General features: G+C 29.1%; 1 protein-coding gene and 1 pseudogene across 1 annotated transcript; both read right to left on the bottom strand.

Moving 5' to 3' along the window:
* Positions 1 to 3,838: 3,838 nt before the first annotated feature.
* Positions 3,839 to 7,604, bottom strand: LOC149515272 (isoflavone 3'-O-methyltransferase 4-like). Its single transcript, XM_089742804.1, has 4 exons — positions 7,079 to 7,604; positions 5,807 to 6,117; positions 5,655 to 5,719; positions 3,839 to 4,230 (listed from the first exon to the last, which is right to left on the bottom strand). The coding sequence occupies exons 1-4, from the start codon at positions 7,498 to 7,500 to the stop codon at positions 3,934 to 3,936; spliced, it is 1,095 nt and encodes a 364-aa protein (XP_089598930.1). The 5' UTR covers positions 7,501 to 7,604; the 3' UTR covers positions 3,839 to 3,933.
* A 1,667-nt stretch (positions 7,605 to 9,271) lies between these two features.
* LOC111303993 (uncharacterized) lies at positions 9,272 to 10,288 on the bottom strand (annotated as a pseudogene).
* Positions 10,289 to 15,616: the final 5,328 nt, after the last annotated feature.

Raw genomic sequence — 15,616 nt, 5'->3', positions numbered from 1 at the left:
GAGCTTTTTCAAGAGAATTTTAAAGTTATTGAGTCTCTGTTGATAGGAGCTTTTCCAGATGAGATTTTAAAAGTTGTTGAGCCTCTGCTGAGAGGAGCTTTTCCAGATGAGATTTTAAAGTTGTTGAGCCTCTGCTAAGAGAAACTTTTTCAAGAGAATTTTAAAGTTGTTGAGCCTCTGCTGAGAGGAGCCCTTTTCAAGATAAGAATTTTAAAGTTGTTGAGCCTTTGTTGAGAGGAACCCTTTTCATGATATGAGATTTAAAAGTTGTTGAACCTCTGTTGAAAGGAGCTTTTTCAAAAAAAAAATTTTAAGTTGTTGAGTCTCTGCTGAGAGGAGCCTTTAAACTTTCAAAAATATCGATTGAACCTTTGTTGAGATGAGCCCTTTTCTGTCGAACCAAAAAAATTTTTTTTTTCTTTTTCTTTCATCTTTCTCAATGTTTCATCTTTCCAAACAAAATGGTTATTTTTTTGTCTTTGCCTTATTTCTGATTCACAGAAATAGGCAAAGAGGGGCAACTGTAAACATCATTTATTATTATTATTATTATTATTATTATTATTATTATTATTTATTTAATTTTTTTCTCTCTTTTTTTTTTCATTTCTGCGTTTGTCTTCTTCTTTATTTCCTCATTCCTTTTCCCTTTTTCTTCATCTTTATCCGTTCAAATCTAGTGCATTAAATGCATAATCCCTAAAGTTCAAAATCACGTTCGCTAGCTGCCAGCGGCCGACCGAAAAACCGTCAATCACGAACGGCAGGCGTGATTTCTTAGTTGAAAAAATGGGATTCGAATCCCAAAAAATCTGGGATTTGAATCCCAACAAGCTCTATAAATAGAGCTTGTTATTTGCAAACGGAGAGGAGGAGAACGAAAGAAAAAACGGCAAAAAAAATGAAAGATTCTGTCGAGAAAAAAAATTATACAAAAACACAAAAAAAAGCAAAATCACAATCCCCAAGCAGGGGAACTCAGCGCCAGAAAAGCCACCTACAAAAAAAATAAAGAAATCAATAGATTTTGTCTAAAAATAAAAAAAAAACAAAAAAAAGGACCAAAACTTTGAGCCCTGATCTACGTTGATCGGGGCTGTTTTGATGAAAAAGAGATCGGATCCGAGAAGATCACGTTAAAAAAAACCACCAAAAGAATTTTGACATTTTTCGGTGATCAGAAACCACCGACAGCGACTGTCGATGATGAACCAGACTGCGGCCGGTGCGGTGGTCCGACGATCGGTCGACGAGCTCACCCCAGAGCTCTCTTCCCAATTTTTTCTAAAAAATCGAAAGAATGAACAAAAAAAAATTCAGTTATTTATAGAAAACATTAAAGCAAAACGACGTCGTTTTGGGCATAAGGCTAAAACGACGTCGTTTCAATCAATGAGGATCCGCGCGTCAACCCGTAACCCGACCCGAGGTCCGCGCATCCAACCCGATGACCCGTTTCTCCATCAGCCTCTGATCGGTCTGACTGGACCAGAACCGAACCACCCAGACCAAATCGAACTAGTACTGAACCGTCGATCCACCTAAATCGGATCGAACCGTCAAATCGAACTGTCGAACCGAACCATGCGTTGACCAGACCGTTGACCGGTTCGGTTCAGGTAAAAAAATTTTTTAATTTTTTATATATTATTTTATTAATATTTATGCATATTAAAATATTTATATTTGTTAGATTAAATGATGAAATTGTGGTTACATTTTTTTATATAATTATCTTAATTTTTAAAATAAACTTTAAAAAAATAATATAAAAATAAATTTAATAATAATACTAAAGTAATGTAGGAAAAGAAAATTTTTATCCGACGATGAGATTCAAAAGTATTCCGAGTAGTGATGCCTACGAAATCTCTAGGTGAAAAGATTTTTTTTAAAATACTACCAGTATATTGGAGTATTTATAAAAAATTTTTAATACAGTAAAGATTTTCTTTTTTTTTAAAATAATAAATAAAAATTGATTAATAAATTAAAAATATATGTAATAAAAATAGGAAGGAAAGAAATTTAATCCAATGTAGACATGTTATTATTTGCATTGCATACATGACATAATTTTTTACGAAAAGTAAATTTAGACCTCCAAAGATGAGATTCTAAAAGTATTCTGAGTAAAGATGCTTTAAGAAATCTCTAGGTGAGAAAAAGTTCTTCTAATGTTACAACGTACTGAAACATTTTAAGAATTATTTCAATAAAAAAGTTTTAATTTATTTTTCTCAAGAATATTTTTTTTCCTAAAAACTAATAAAAATCAAGGAAATTATTTTTCGAACACCGAAAATTGGACTATTTTTTATCAAAATCAAATGATAACATGTTGTTAATTGGTACCATTTTTAACAGGCGCTGTGGGGGTGCTAATCTTTCTCCACACATAACCGACTCTCGAACCCAGATAGTTGCGCAGACCCTAAAATTATCCTTTTAATAAATTTTAATAAATTTTAAGATTTTATTAAAAGGTATGTTTTAATAGGTGACCAATCGCATCTAACTAAGAAAAATTGGTGACGATTCCGTTATTTTTTATTTTTTTTCAAATTCATCGGACGGACACAAAATCGTTACGACATCCATTATCATCTTAAATCCAAAAATGTCTCAAAATTAGTTTCTCAATATTTCTCTTAAAATGTCAATATTTTGCTTAAATATTGATCAAATTTTGTTTGTATAGTCTATGAACACATGTAGTAACAAATTTTTTGTCGATAATTTTCATTTTTCTGATAAATGGATAGATAATAGATTATATATTATAATATTCAATATGTAAAAATTTGTATTAATTATAAAATATTTTATTAATAAAATATTTTTTATCTTATTATTTTAAATATCAATATTAATCTTTGATTTTTAAATATAGATAAACATGTATAAAATTAAATTTTTAAAAGTAACTTTTGAAAAGTTTGAAATTTAAAATTTTTAAATATCATTTTTCAGAAAGGCCATTAAATATTTATTTGATCCTAAAATTATATCACTTCTCTCACTTTGATATCTAAAAAAAAAAAAACATAACCAATTCCTCGAACTTTATTTCCATCCAAGTAAATCACTCCACACACTAACTCCATTAACAGTGTCCCCGTAAAAGCAAGCAATAAAATAATGACACGTAGTAAAAAATGTTACGTCGTTTTATTTTTGTTTTGTTGTTAAAAATTCTTTAGTTTTGAAATTAACAATTAAAAAAAATGAAAGACATTGGGAAAGGAGAGAGAGAAAGAGAAAAGAAAGTACAAAATGGAATGACGGCGTTGGCGACGGATCTAGTTTGCCTGAGGGCCAATCAAATAGGCCTCCGATCGGTCAATCCTCCCTTAGTTTTTACTTTTATTTTATTTTATTTATAAAACACTTTTATATATCAACATTTGATAGAGTTTTGAACTTAAAATTTAATTCAAAATTTTTATAATCAAAATTTAAATTCAAGCAATATGAAATATAAAAAAATCGTTATTATATAAAACTAAAAGTGACAAAATAAATTTAAATTTAAAAATTAACTCGAACTCAAATTTAATTTGAATTAATTAAAAAATCAAAATTTAAAGTAAAAAAAATCTAAATTTAAATAATTGAAATTTAAAATAATTGAAAAACAAAAGGACAACTCAAAATTATAATTTAAAATTAACATAAACAAAAATGACACAAACTTGAAAAAATTAATCAAAACCAAATAACTGAAATTCAAAATTATCCAAACTTTGAAATAGATTCGAGTCTAGATCCTTTTGCCACTTCTATATCTATATATATAGTTAAGATGAAATACTATATTCAACAAAAGAAAGTATGGTAATAGAACAACAAGCATCCACTTTATTCTTTTCCATCGTTTTGCTACATTTCCAGCTGATCAAGAACAAATTTCATCAATGATATAAAGTCTAACTACTTGAAGAACTCCATGACCCAGAAGTTATAAACAAAACACTCATATCTGACACCACTGAATCCAGCTTTGGTTGCCAGGGCTTCGAATTCTGGTTTGGTCCGTTCCTTCCCTCCTGGATCTTGAGTCATCATAACCACATCCGTCTGTAAAATGCATCTCGCATAAACATTAGTCTCGGGCACAATCGGGAGGACAGCATCAACCACTATAACCTTTCCGTCATCCGGAATGGCATTGTAACAATTCTTCAACAGCTTCAAACAATGATCATCGCTCCAATCATGAAGAATCCACTATAAATTTTGCAACTCATATCATTAATTTATCTGTTATCTGCTATTAACAACTTTTGATGGTAAAAGGCAAATAGCTAAAATAAAAAATACAATGCATTAAGTAAAAAGAGACTAATAAAACAATTACTGGTGAGAGATGATTGAATATGTAACTTAGAGGTGCAGATTACGGTTACAAGTGTAAATGAATAGAATATAATTAAATGAATTTTGTTATATTTTTTATCTGCTTGTTTAATTAACAAATTTTAAGATGTTGTTAGTAATCATTTGTTAGATTAATAAATAAATAAAAACTAAATCTATTCTCCAATTGTTTGATAAATATTTTTTTAGTTTAAAAAAATTAAAAGTGAACAAACTTTACAATATTCATAATCTATTTGTTTAATTAATAAATTTTAAAATATCATTCATGATTATTTGTTAAATTTAATAAACGAACATAAATAAATGAAAATTTTGAGTTTATTTTCAAAATTTTCATCAAAGGTTTTGTTCATTTGCATTTATAGGCGAACGGTAAAACTGGCTTGAGGGGGCTTTACCCCCACCCCCCTTAAACTTTTTAAGTTCTAATAGTTATGATAAAATTAAATGGCCCCCTCAAATTAAAGTCATTAATTTTATTTATTTTTATGTCATTTTATAATTTAGATTTATTCATTGAAATTCAGATATATTAAAATCATATTATTATTTATCTATTTATTTATCAATAAATTATTATGTAAAAATTTTTAAAATTAAAAAAATTATCACAAGATTAAATCATAGTAAATAAATTTAATAAAAGTCAAATTAACTTTCTAATTATTCAAATAAATTAAAAATCTTCAATCAAGTATCAAACATAATTTTTTACACCTTTTTAATTGATTACAATTCCACTTTTCCATGTAATTCTTCACATTTAATTTTATCATAGATTTTTTTTTATTTCTGTCATGCAATTTTTTTAACACAAAAGTCAAATTGAAATCACCTTATTTATAAGGTTAAAAAAACACCCTAACTTCTAATCTTAAAGTTTCAAACTTTATTCTTTTAATTATATAGTTTATTTTTCTTATTTTGATAAAAAATATATATATTGTTTAACAATTAATTTACTTATACTTTTTTTTAAATACTCAAAATTGTAAAAATGATTCACAATTTAAATAAGACTATTTATTTAATTTATTATGTTTCTTTATATATTGATTTTATAAATCAATAAAATTTATAATTTTGAAAACATGTATATTTTGCTAGTACATTGCTTGTATATATATATATATATATATTAATATAATAAGATATATTTTATAAATAAAATTTAAATTCACTGTAATATCAGTTAGTCCCCTCAAAATCGACTATCAAGATCCGCCACTGTTTGCACTCTTAATCAAGGGATTGCAAAAGATATATCTTACTTTCATAAAAATTGCATCTCCTTTCGGAACACTTTCAAACATATCTCCTCCTACATTTTCAACGCCTGTAATTATGTCGATTATCTTGTTAGTGTGCAAACAGATGATACCAGAGTAACTGAAAATCCAAAATGCAGAAACCAAGACGTTACCAGGGTAGGCCGGGGCATGTTGTATAACATGAGGCAAGTCAAAATTAATTCCCTTAATAGAGGGATACTTGGAGGTGATAATGCTAAGGGTGACTCCAAGACCACCGCCAACATCAACCACACGGTTGAGCTGCTCAAAACCCTTGTAGCTTTCCAGGATCTTCTTCAGAACTATAGTCGTGTGATTGATCATGGCAGTATTAAAAACTTGATTGTACCTTGGGTCCCTGCCAGGATATTCAAATGCGTTTGTTCCATGGACCCTGTCAAATGGAACTCCTCCTTCAAGAATTGCATCCTTCAGCTGCGACCTACCAGTGGATTACCATGCAGGAATTTGTTAAGTATAAGACCTATATGACGTGAGGTCAAATGGAACATAGGCAAATTGGTCAATTGATTTTGAGTTGAAAAAATTTAAAGCAACCAAGCCACTAGAATTAGTTGAACTAATTAACAAAACCTTTAGCCTCTTTTCTAATGTTACTATCAGAGGAAATAGTTTCATTCATAATAAACAAATTATATATTTACATATTAGAATCAACCATGCTTTGAGTATATAAATAATTTTACATGGCAAAATACATTTGAATTATACTACTTCTGAGTTCTATTAATTAAATATCAAAAGAATAAAAATTCACAGTTAAATATTTGAATTTTTATTCTTAAAATCAAATTAACTTATGAAGTAACTTTTTTAAAATCTGAATTGAAGTGATTTTCTTAATCAATAATAAAGCATTAATTGTAAAAAAAAAAGTTAGTAATGTAATTTGTTTTTATTTTCATTCTTGAAATGAAAATAAAAAATGGAAAATAGAAGATAAATAAATCTTTTTCAAAAAACATTCAAAAAACTTGTAAAAATTAAAAAAAAAAAAAAAAAAAAAGAGATCTAGGAGGGAAAGGGAAAGAGAGTGGAAGGGGGGCGTAGAGGAGATCGATCATTTTCCTGTTTCTTATTACTGGTCTATTTGATAATTGACTGTACATGAAAGTATGCACATATTAATCGATGAAAAATCAAAACATACAGAATTTCAGCTTCCTATTTCTGGCCAAACAAAAGAAAAAGAATTTTTGCTGCTTATATTTGAACAAATATTCCAACTCTCAACTGACTCTGCCAAATATAAAGTTCCAACAAGCTAGACAAGAACAGGGATCAAAAGTAGTGATGACTGAGAACAATGGCTCCCATAGTAAAAAAAAAAAAAAAGAACAATTAAAGACACACACAGAGGAAGAGAGAGGGAAGAAACCCACCAACTATCAAGGTACACCTTGTCCTGAATCAAGTTCATCAAGGGGCCTAATGAAACCCCATCTTCATTTTGAACAAAGAATTTGGACACAGGCGTTAAACTATAGAGCCTCTGTGGATTACCCTCATCATCATCAGCCAAAGAGCAACCAACAATACCATGGCTGGCCAAAACTCTAAGTATGCGGTCCAGCATAGAGGATGCCTCTGGATTCTTGGTAGGTAACTGGGCTGCTAGCTCCTTTGGGGAGAGCTTGGCATCTGGACCAGCTTTGGCTATGAGCTCAAAAATGTCAAGCTGAATTGCTGCATGCATTGACATCGGCAGCACACAAGAGATGACGATCTCGAAGGCATATGCGAAGCTTTCTTGATCTTGCCCTGCATATTTGCCATGAAATTGGTTTTCTTCTGATGATCCCATTGGAGAGCAAAGCCTTTTTCCCTCAATCAAACTTGGATGTGTGGTTGGTACATTAAAATGAAGGGCAACGCAGTATTTATGAATTGGAATGACTAGGAAATAGCTTGTGTATCAAAAAATATTTAAAGCATGTTTTAATAAAAAACAAAAATGATTAAGAGCGGAGGGACCCATGAAAACACGAGGAACACGATTTTGCCTGTTTAGGCAGATAAGGCCATTCCATATACAGAAACTTGGACGTCATCCTCTCAATTATCACGGATGTTAGATATTTGATTTTGAAAGATTAATTAAATTTATATTTTTTTTTACTTATTATATTATTTAAAATTTGAAATAAGTATCAAATAAATGTATGCATTTAGTATAGACATGCTTATTTTTTTAAAATTTTTTATATATTTAAATTTTTTAATTTTGATACGCATGTTTATTATATATGTGTCGAACACAAATATTTTTAAAAAATAAAAAATTTAATTAATTAACATAATTTATTTAAGATTTTATTAAACAAAAAAAAATTAAAAAACAGCCACAAAAATATATTAAAAAAAAGTATAACAAACCTAAAGTTATATTTTTAATAGTTGATTGAAGATTGAAATTTTGTTGGGAAAAAAGAGAGTTAATTTTATTTTAAATACACATGAATGTGATTATATATTTACCATAAATTTATTATTTTTAAGAATTTATGATAATGATTATAGGCACAATAAATGACAAATGATAATATAATTAATTTCTCTTAAATTGCAATACATAAAATTAAATTAAAGATAAAAAATAAAATTAACAAAATTTTTTTTTCATATAAGAATCAATTTAATTTAAAAAAATATATAAAATAATTATAGTATATAATTTATACATATATGTATATATATGTTAAAAGGATTTTTTAAACTTTTTCGGGCCCAACACCCCTTTAGCTCTGATGGCGGCCCCACAAGCCAATTATCTTAATTGACAAAACACGTTTTAACCAAAAACTAAAACAAAAATGATTAAGAGATGGGCGGCCCGTGAAAGCACGAGTAACATGATTTTATCTTGGGATTATTGATAAAATTTTGATAATTTTTTAATATAATTTTAATAATTAATCTTCTGATTATTTTTTTTATAATTTTTTATAAAATAATATATTGTTTTATTCAAATTCAGAATTTTTTAAATTAAATCTTTATTGAATAGTTTCTTAGTAGATTTATCTTAATCTTTCAAAATGTAATTTTTATTTTTATTTTTTCTAGTAATTAAGATTCAAGTTTTGATAACTTTAAATATAAAAATTTATCAATTATCGATAATTAAATTATTATTAATTTACTATTATTTTATCAGTTATTTATTATTAAGTTATCTATGATATATTATTAAATTATTAATGATTTACTATTAAATTAGTATTGATTTGTTATTAATTTATAAATGATTTACTACTAAATTATACATTATTTATTATTAAATTATTGATAATCTACTAATAAGTTAGTGACGATTTCTTATAAAGTTATAACTAATTTACTATTAATTTATCAAAATTATTTTTGACATCAAGATGAATTGAAATCTTTATTCTCATTCGACGGTTCTTTTAATCTTTTTTTCCCTAAATGAGGTATTGAAGCCAGTCACTATTGTATCACTGCTTACAAGGAAAAAACTACCATGTCAATTGAATTTTTCTTTTTCTTTTTTTTTTTTTATAAAATCCCATTTGCTACAAATGAATCTTGCGCGAAACCTCTTCAGGTGATACCTTCACCTTTCCAATTGACCCTATGCTGCAAAATGATTCAGTGTCATCATGAGGCAATGGGTCAATCTGCTATTTTCTAATGGTTCTATCCTTAGATCCTAAGGCATATAATTCCTCTCCTGGTGAGAAACACGCGCAGGGACAACCATGTTGACCCTTATTGCATGCTATCTCATCCCCAGTGTGAAAATGAAAAGCATAAACCCATATATCTTCTCCTCTGGCAATGAATTTACTTCCAAATTTCAGTTCTAGTAAGTCTGATTTAACCGTGCATGGTATGTTCTAGCTTTTTACCAACCCAAAGCGGTTTGCATCCCATAACTTAACCGTATATCCATCTGCAGTTGTGATGTATCGACCATCTTAACTCACTTCAGCATAGGTCACAGATGACTTGGTTTCTAGTGTTTAAACTAGTTTACCACTCCTCCATATTGTCTTAATAGTGTCTGATCACTATGAATCCACACAATAGTTTTGATTGAACCAGGAGATTTGTCTTCCCTTGGAGGTGCATCTGAATGTTTCAAATCATAAATACGAAGGACTTTCTCTACTTCCCTAGTCAATAGAAGGTGTATATCCTTTGAAAAAGCACAAGCTCGAACTCTATGCTTGTGTTCAAATTAGAAAAATTCATCACCTGTTAGTGCATCCCAGACTTTCGCAATAAAGTCAGCAAAATCGAAAGCAGCACGTAATGCATTTGTATCCAAGCAAACACTCCTCAACGCAGCCTTATGTCCTTCAAATGTTCCTATCCAATCTCCAGTTTCTCCATTCCTCAGCATGGGACTAGAATCTTTGCTGGCACCATTGAGGAAAAAGCCATCTGGAGTAATCGGACGATAAAAGAGGTTCACGACGGGGCGTGAGTGGTCATGGCATACAAGTGGGACCGCAATCCTTTTCTTATCCATCTCTTTTTTACAAATCAAACACCAATTATAAAAGTAATCTCTTTCTTTTATGATAACCAAACAAAACAAGAAATGGTGATAGTTTAATACAAGAAGGAAGACGTTTTGATTTGTGGGATTGGGGATTTGATTGCATTAATCCTCACCTACCCTGGGCCCTGAGCATTGAGCAAGATGATGATGATGCAAAAATGTTATGGAAAATTCGAAAAGACTATTCTTTTACAGGATACGGGGCGTGAGTGGCCATGGCATACAAGTGCGACCGCAATCCTTTTCTTGTCCATCTCTTTTTTATTACAAATCAAACACAAATTATAAAAGAAATCTCTTTCTTTTATGATCTCTAAACAAAACAAGAAATGGTGATAGTTTAATACAAGTGGGAAGACGTTTTGATTAGTGGGATTCGGGATTTGGGATTTGATTGCATTGATCCTCACCAACCCTGGGCCCTGAGCATTGAGCAAGATGATGATGATGCAAAAATGTTAATGGAAAAATTAGAAAAAACTGTTCTTTTACAGGAGTCTAAAGTCAGGCACAGAGCATGGAGAATCAAAGGACCTGACTACATAATATCTTCTACACATTTTAAAAAATTCTAGAAAAAGAAAATCAAGTCATGTATAAATATCAAAAAGGTGGAGCTTCCAATGGAAAATATATTTTCATAGACATTACCCAAGCATGGTTCTACATAATCTAATCTTGTCGTTATGGCTCTTGCAATTAAAGAAGTCAAGTTGGTTGCTTCTATAGACGAGAATATATGAGGCGCTGATAGCTCTAAAAACTAAAATCCTATTGACCCAAATGCACATCTCAATGAAAATTAACTTATAAGCTGTAACAAAATCTCTCTATTGTGATCACCAAAATAGAAGATGGACGATCGCTTGCAAACTTAAAAAAGGCAAAATCAAGTGTTTAGCATGGCAAGATCGATCTTTCCATTGGTGACCACGATAAATAGTGAAAAAGTGAAGAAAAAGGAAAATGAAAAAAGATTAATGGTCAACTGACAATTTTTGCCACTTGAGCATTTAGACAGTTTATGTGGCTTGAAATGCCTTACTTAGGGAAAAAAAGATTAACGTTATCCCCATTTGGGAATAAAGATTTTAATGCATCTTGATATGGGAAAAAACTCTAACTTATCAATAATTTATTACAAAATTATCAATAATTAACTAATTTACAACTAAATTATTGGTTATTTATTATAAAGTTTATCAATAATTTATATCTAAATTATCAATAATTTCCTATTATGTCATTATACATTTACTATTCTATTGTCACTGATTTATTATTTAGTTTTCAATTATTTACTATAAAATTATCACAAATTTATTACTAAATTAACCATGATTCATTATCAAATTATCACTAATTTACATTAAATTATTCATGATTTACTATTAAATTATTCATGATTAACTATTATTAAATTATATTGATTTACTTTTAAGTTGCTAATTATTAACTACTAAATTATAGTTGATTTACTATTAAGTTATTTATGATTTATTACTAATTTTATCAATTAATTATTACTATATAAGACATCAATGGGCAGCTTCATAGCTCTTTGCTCTTCAACATGGAATGGAGTTCTTTTTTTTGTCTAGTTTGTTGTCTTTATGTGAAAGGTTTTGCACAAGCTATAAAGCTTCCAGCTTTTTGTATTTTTTTTGGTTTCTTCCCTATGCATGGGGGCTGTCTTGGGTTGTTCTTATGGTTGTTAACATAAAGAATGAAAGCTGAAAATATGCTATAGGTAATGAGTTTCATGTGAACTATGTTATTCCACCTTTATGTTTGATTTTAATTATATTTATACAATTTGTTTATGATTGTTTAAATTCAATTATAAGTTTAATTCTATGCACTATTAATTTCTTTGTTGTTTAGATTCTCATGCTTGTTTTAAGTTTTTATCTTATGTTTAAATTCAAGTTTGATACATTTTCCATGCATATAATAATGATATGAATGAAATTGTTGAGGATGATATTTTAGAGAAGTTCGAGTAGATATTTTAGAAAAGCCCCAAAATAAAAAATGCCAAAACCACAAAAAAACCCAAAAAAAAAATTGTTGAAATGAAAACCTTTCTTCAAGATCATTTTCCTAAAAATGAACTTCTTTTCAATTGAAGTGTTCATACTTGAAATGACAAATGACCGTCTTTTATTATCTTTTCACAAATGTAAAAATTTATCTCTTGTTACCCATTTAAGCTTGATTGAATTCTTTTAAAATAAACCCTAACTAAGAATCACATTCCATACCGAAAGGCAAAAAAGAACACTTCTAAGGGTTAAGAATGGGGATGTCCAAATGAAATCCCATATGTTGGGCTAAAGGCTTAATATAAAAGTTCACAAAGGTTTTGAATCCACTCAATGACAGGATCCAAAAGCAAAAAAAAAAAAAAGGTAAAAAAAAAAGGTAAAGAAAAAAGAAAAATGAAAGAAAAAGAAATGAATGGGTGGAAAACAAAAAGGAATAGACCTCAGAGTATATCCTTCAAACGAAAAAGTGATCCTTAGTTTTAAATACCTTTAAATACTTGTCTTGGGCCTTTCTATCCTTTTCTTTGACAGCTCTGAAACTTAACCTACGTTACAACCTTTAAAAAGTCAATATTGGATCTAGCATGAAGGCTTAAAATTGAAAAGTTTCTCTTGGACGAATGATCGTAAATCTTTTAAGTCCTTGTTTATTATATAATTTCATGTTTGGACCGTTAACCCCTTTCGAAAAAGTTTTTTTTCTTTTTTTGATTAGTTTTGAATTTTTTAAGTTCATGGTGTGTTAATTAAAAGAAAAAAAGAAAAAAAATAGAAATAAAAGTGGCTCCTAATGCTTAATGTAGTAGACGTTAAGCCAAACCTTATTGAAAGATCTGAAATATCAAAGTCACAGAAGTTTGAGATTAGTTGACTTGAAAATTTTGAACCTTTGTCCAGTCCCAAATAACTTTTCAAAATCTTAAGCCTTTACAACTAACTTTGACATACATCAAATATCACATTTGGAGACTAAAGAAAGTGTTTAACATGTTTGATTTTCAAGGAATTCATGTTTTTGAAAAAAATTTATATTTCATCTGTGAGCTTGTATCGAAAGAGCATATGCCTTTTTATCTCTTGCAAGTGCTGAAACCCTTTTGAATAAACAGAAATCTCCATAAATAGAACCATTCAACCAATTTGGAAAGAATCTTCACCTTTCATTTCTAAAAGAGGTTGCCAATTCTCGGGCATGTAAGCCCAGTTTAGTTGGCCTTTAATGAAATCTTAAGCCCAGATTAGCTTGCACATAAGCCTAGTTTAGCTTGCCCTTGGTAAAATTTTAAGCCTAACTTAGCTGGCTCCCAAAAAAAATTTTTAAGACTAGCTTAGCTAGCGCTTAATGAAAATTTAAGCTCAGTTTATCTAACCCTTACTAAAAATTTAAGCCTAGTTTATCTAGCCTCTGATGAAGATTTTAAGCCCAATTTATTTGGCATAAAAAAAAAAGTCATTTGCATTTGCATCTAGCATAAAAAAAAAGTCATTCGTATTTGCATCATTAGCATCTATATAAAAAAATATTTGCATTTGCATCATTCGCATCTGCATCACAACAAAAAGACATTCACATTTGCATTCATATTTTCATCATAAAAAAGACACTTGCATTGGCATCCATTGCATTCATACTTATATGTGCATCATGAGAAAGACATTTATGTTCAGCATTTGCATCATGAAAAAGACATTCGTATTTGCATCACTAGCACCTGCATAAAAAAAAAATTTACATTTGCATCATTCGCATCTATGTCACAAGAGAAAAAAACACTTGTATTTGCATCATCGCATTCGTACTTACTTGTGCATTATGAAAAAGATATTTGCATTTGCATCACTAGCACTTGTATCAAGAAAAAATTTATATTTGCATCATTTGCATTTGCATCACAAGAAAATTTAAATTTACGTCACTTGTATTTGTATCATGAAAAAAATTTGCATTTGTATCACTTGCATCACATCATAAGGAAAAAGACATTTGCATTTGCATCTCTTGTATCTACATCAAGAAAAAAAATATTCGCATTTGCATCACTTACATTTGCACTTGTATTTGTATCTTAACAAAGGCATTTGAATTTGTACCATAAAAAAAAAGTTTGCATCATTGCATCTGCATCATAAGAAAATGTATTTGTAGGGGCATTTACATGACAGAAACATTGTCATTTGTATTATGAAAAAGTCATCTATTTTTACATTGACATTTACATTCGCATTGACATTTGTATTCACATCATGGATAGACATTTGCATCAGGATTGTGTTTGTCAACATTATAAGGATAAGGATCAGCAAATGATCATCGAAGTTCACAAGAAAAAAGCTCATAGAATATGCAAACCAAGTTTGAGAATGGTTTTTTTTTAAGATAAAAAATAAAAAAAAAAGAAGAGAAAAAAAGAGAAAAATGATTGATGTAAGGAAACTTGTTACCACAATTTGGATATGTCATATTGGTTTCTAATAATACTTGCATTACATCCATTGCATTCATGAATTATGAAAATTTGAACTTTGTCTTTAAGAAAGAATCATTCAAATAAAAGACTGAAGTATGAAAAATGATTTTTAAACAATCACAACTTGTGAAATTCTCGAGCCATGACATCATGAATCATTTTCAAACCAGTTTCAAAAGAGAGAGAAAAGAGAAACAAGATTTTAAAGTTTCAAAGCCTCTGTTTAAGAGGAACCATTTTCAAACAAAGATTTTGAAGCCTTTGTTTGGGAGGAGCCATGTTCAAACAAAAATCGTTATAGTTTCAAAAAATCTCTTATTAAGGGAAAACCATTTGTAAAACATTTTAATTTTTAAAAAGTTTCATAGCCTCTAATTAAATGAGCATTCAACGATTTTGATATTTATAAGACCTCCGAGCATAATCTCTAAGACATTTAAGCATAAATTTTAAGACCTCCAAGCAAAATATTTTAAATTTTTAAAATTTCATGGCCTCTTATTGATGGAGCATTTAAAGATTTTGAGATTTGTAAGACTTCCAAGCATAATCTCTAAGACTTTCGAGCACAATTTTTAAGACCTCTAGGTAAAATATTTTAAATTTTTAAAATTTCATGACCTTTGATTGGATGAGCATTCAAAGATTTTAAGATTTGTAAGACCTTTGGACATAATCTTTAAGACCTTCTGACATAATTTTTAAGACTTTCAGGTAAAATATTTTAATTTTTTAAAAGTTTCATAGCCTCTGATTGAAGGAGCATTCAAAGACCCATAGTCTAAAAAAAAGAAAAAAAGGAGAGAGAAGAAGAGAAGAAAAAGCAAAGGTTTGCTCGCTCAAAAAACATCATCCAGATAAAATTGCCATCTA

The sequence above is a fragment of the Durio zibethinus genome, chromosome 13 (genome assembly GCF_047325235.1).
Source record: "Durio zibethinus cultivar Kanyao isolate XHJ-2024 chromosome 13, ASM4732523v1, whole genome shotgun sequence".
Classification (NCBI taxonomy): domain Eukaryota; kingdom Viridiplantae; phylum Streptophyta; class Magnoliopsida; order Malvales; family Malvaceae; genus Durio; species Durio zibethinus.
This window is presented reverse-complemented; position numbering and strand designations above follow the sequence as displayed.

Excerpts from the sequence above, each read along its gene's own strand:
- LOC149515272 (XM_089742804.1), bottom strand. The coding sequence starts at position 7,500 with ATGGGATCATCAGAAGAAAACCAATTTCATGGCAAATATGCAGGGCAA. Across the intron at positions 6,118-7,078 it reads AAGGTGTACCTTGATAGTTG|GTCGCAGCTGAAGGATGCAA; the intron begins GTGGGTTTCTTC and ends ATCCACTGGTAG. Across the intron at positions 4,231-5,654 it reads GAGATGCAATTTTTATGAAA|TGGATTCTTCATGATTGGAG; the intron begins GTAAGATATATC and ends CAAAATTTATAG.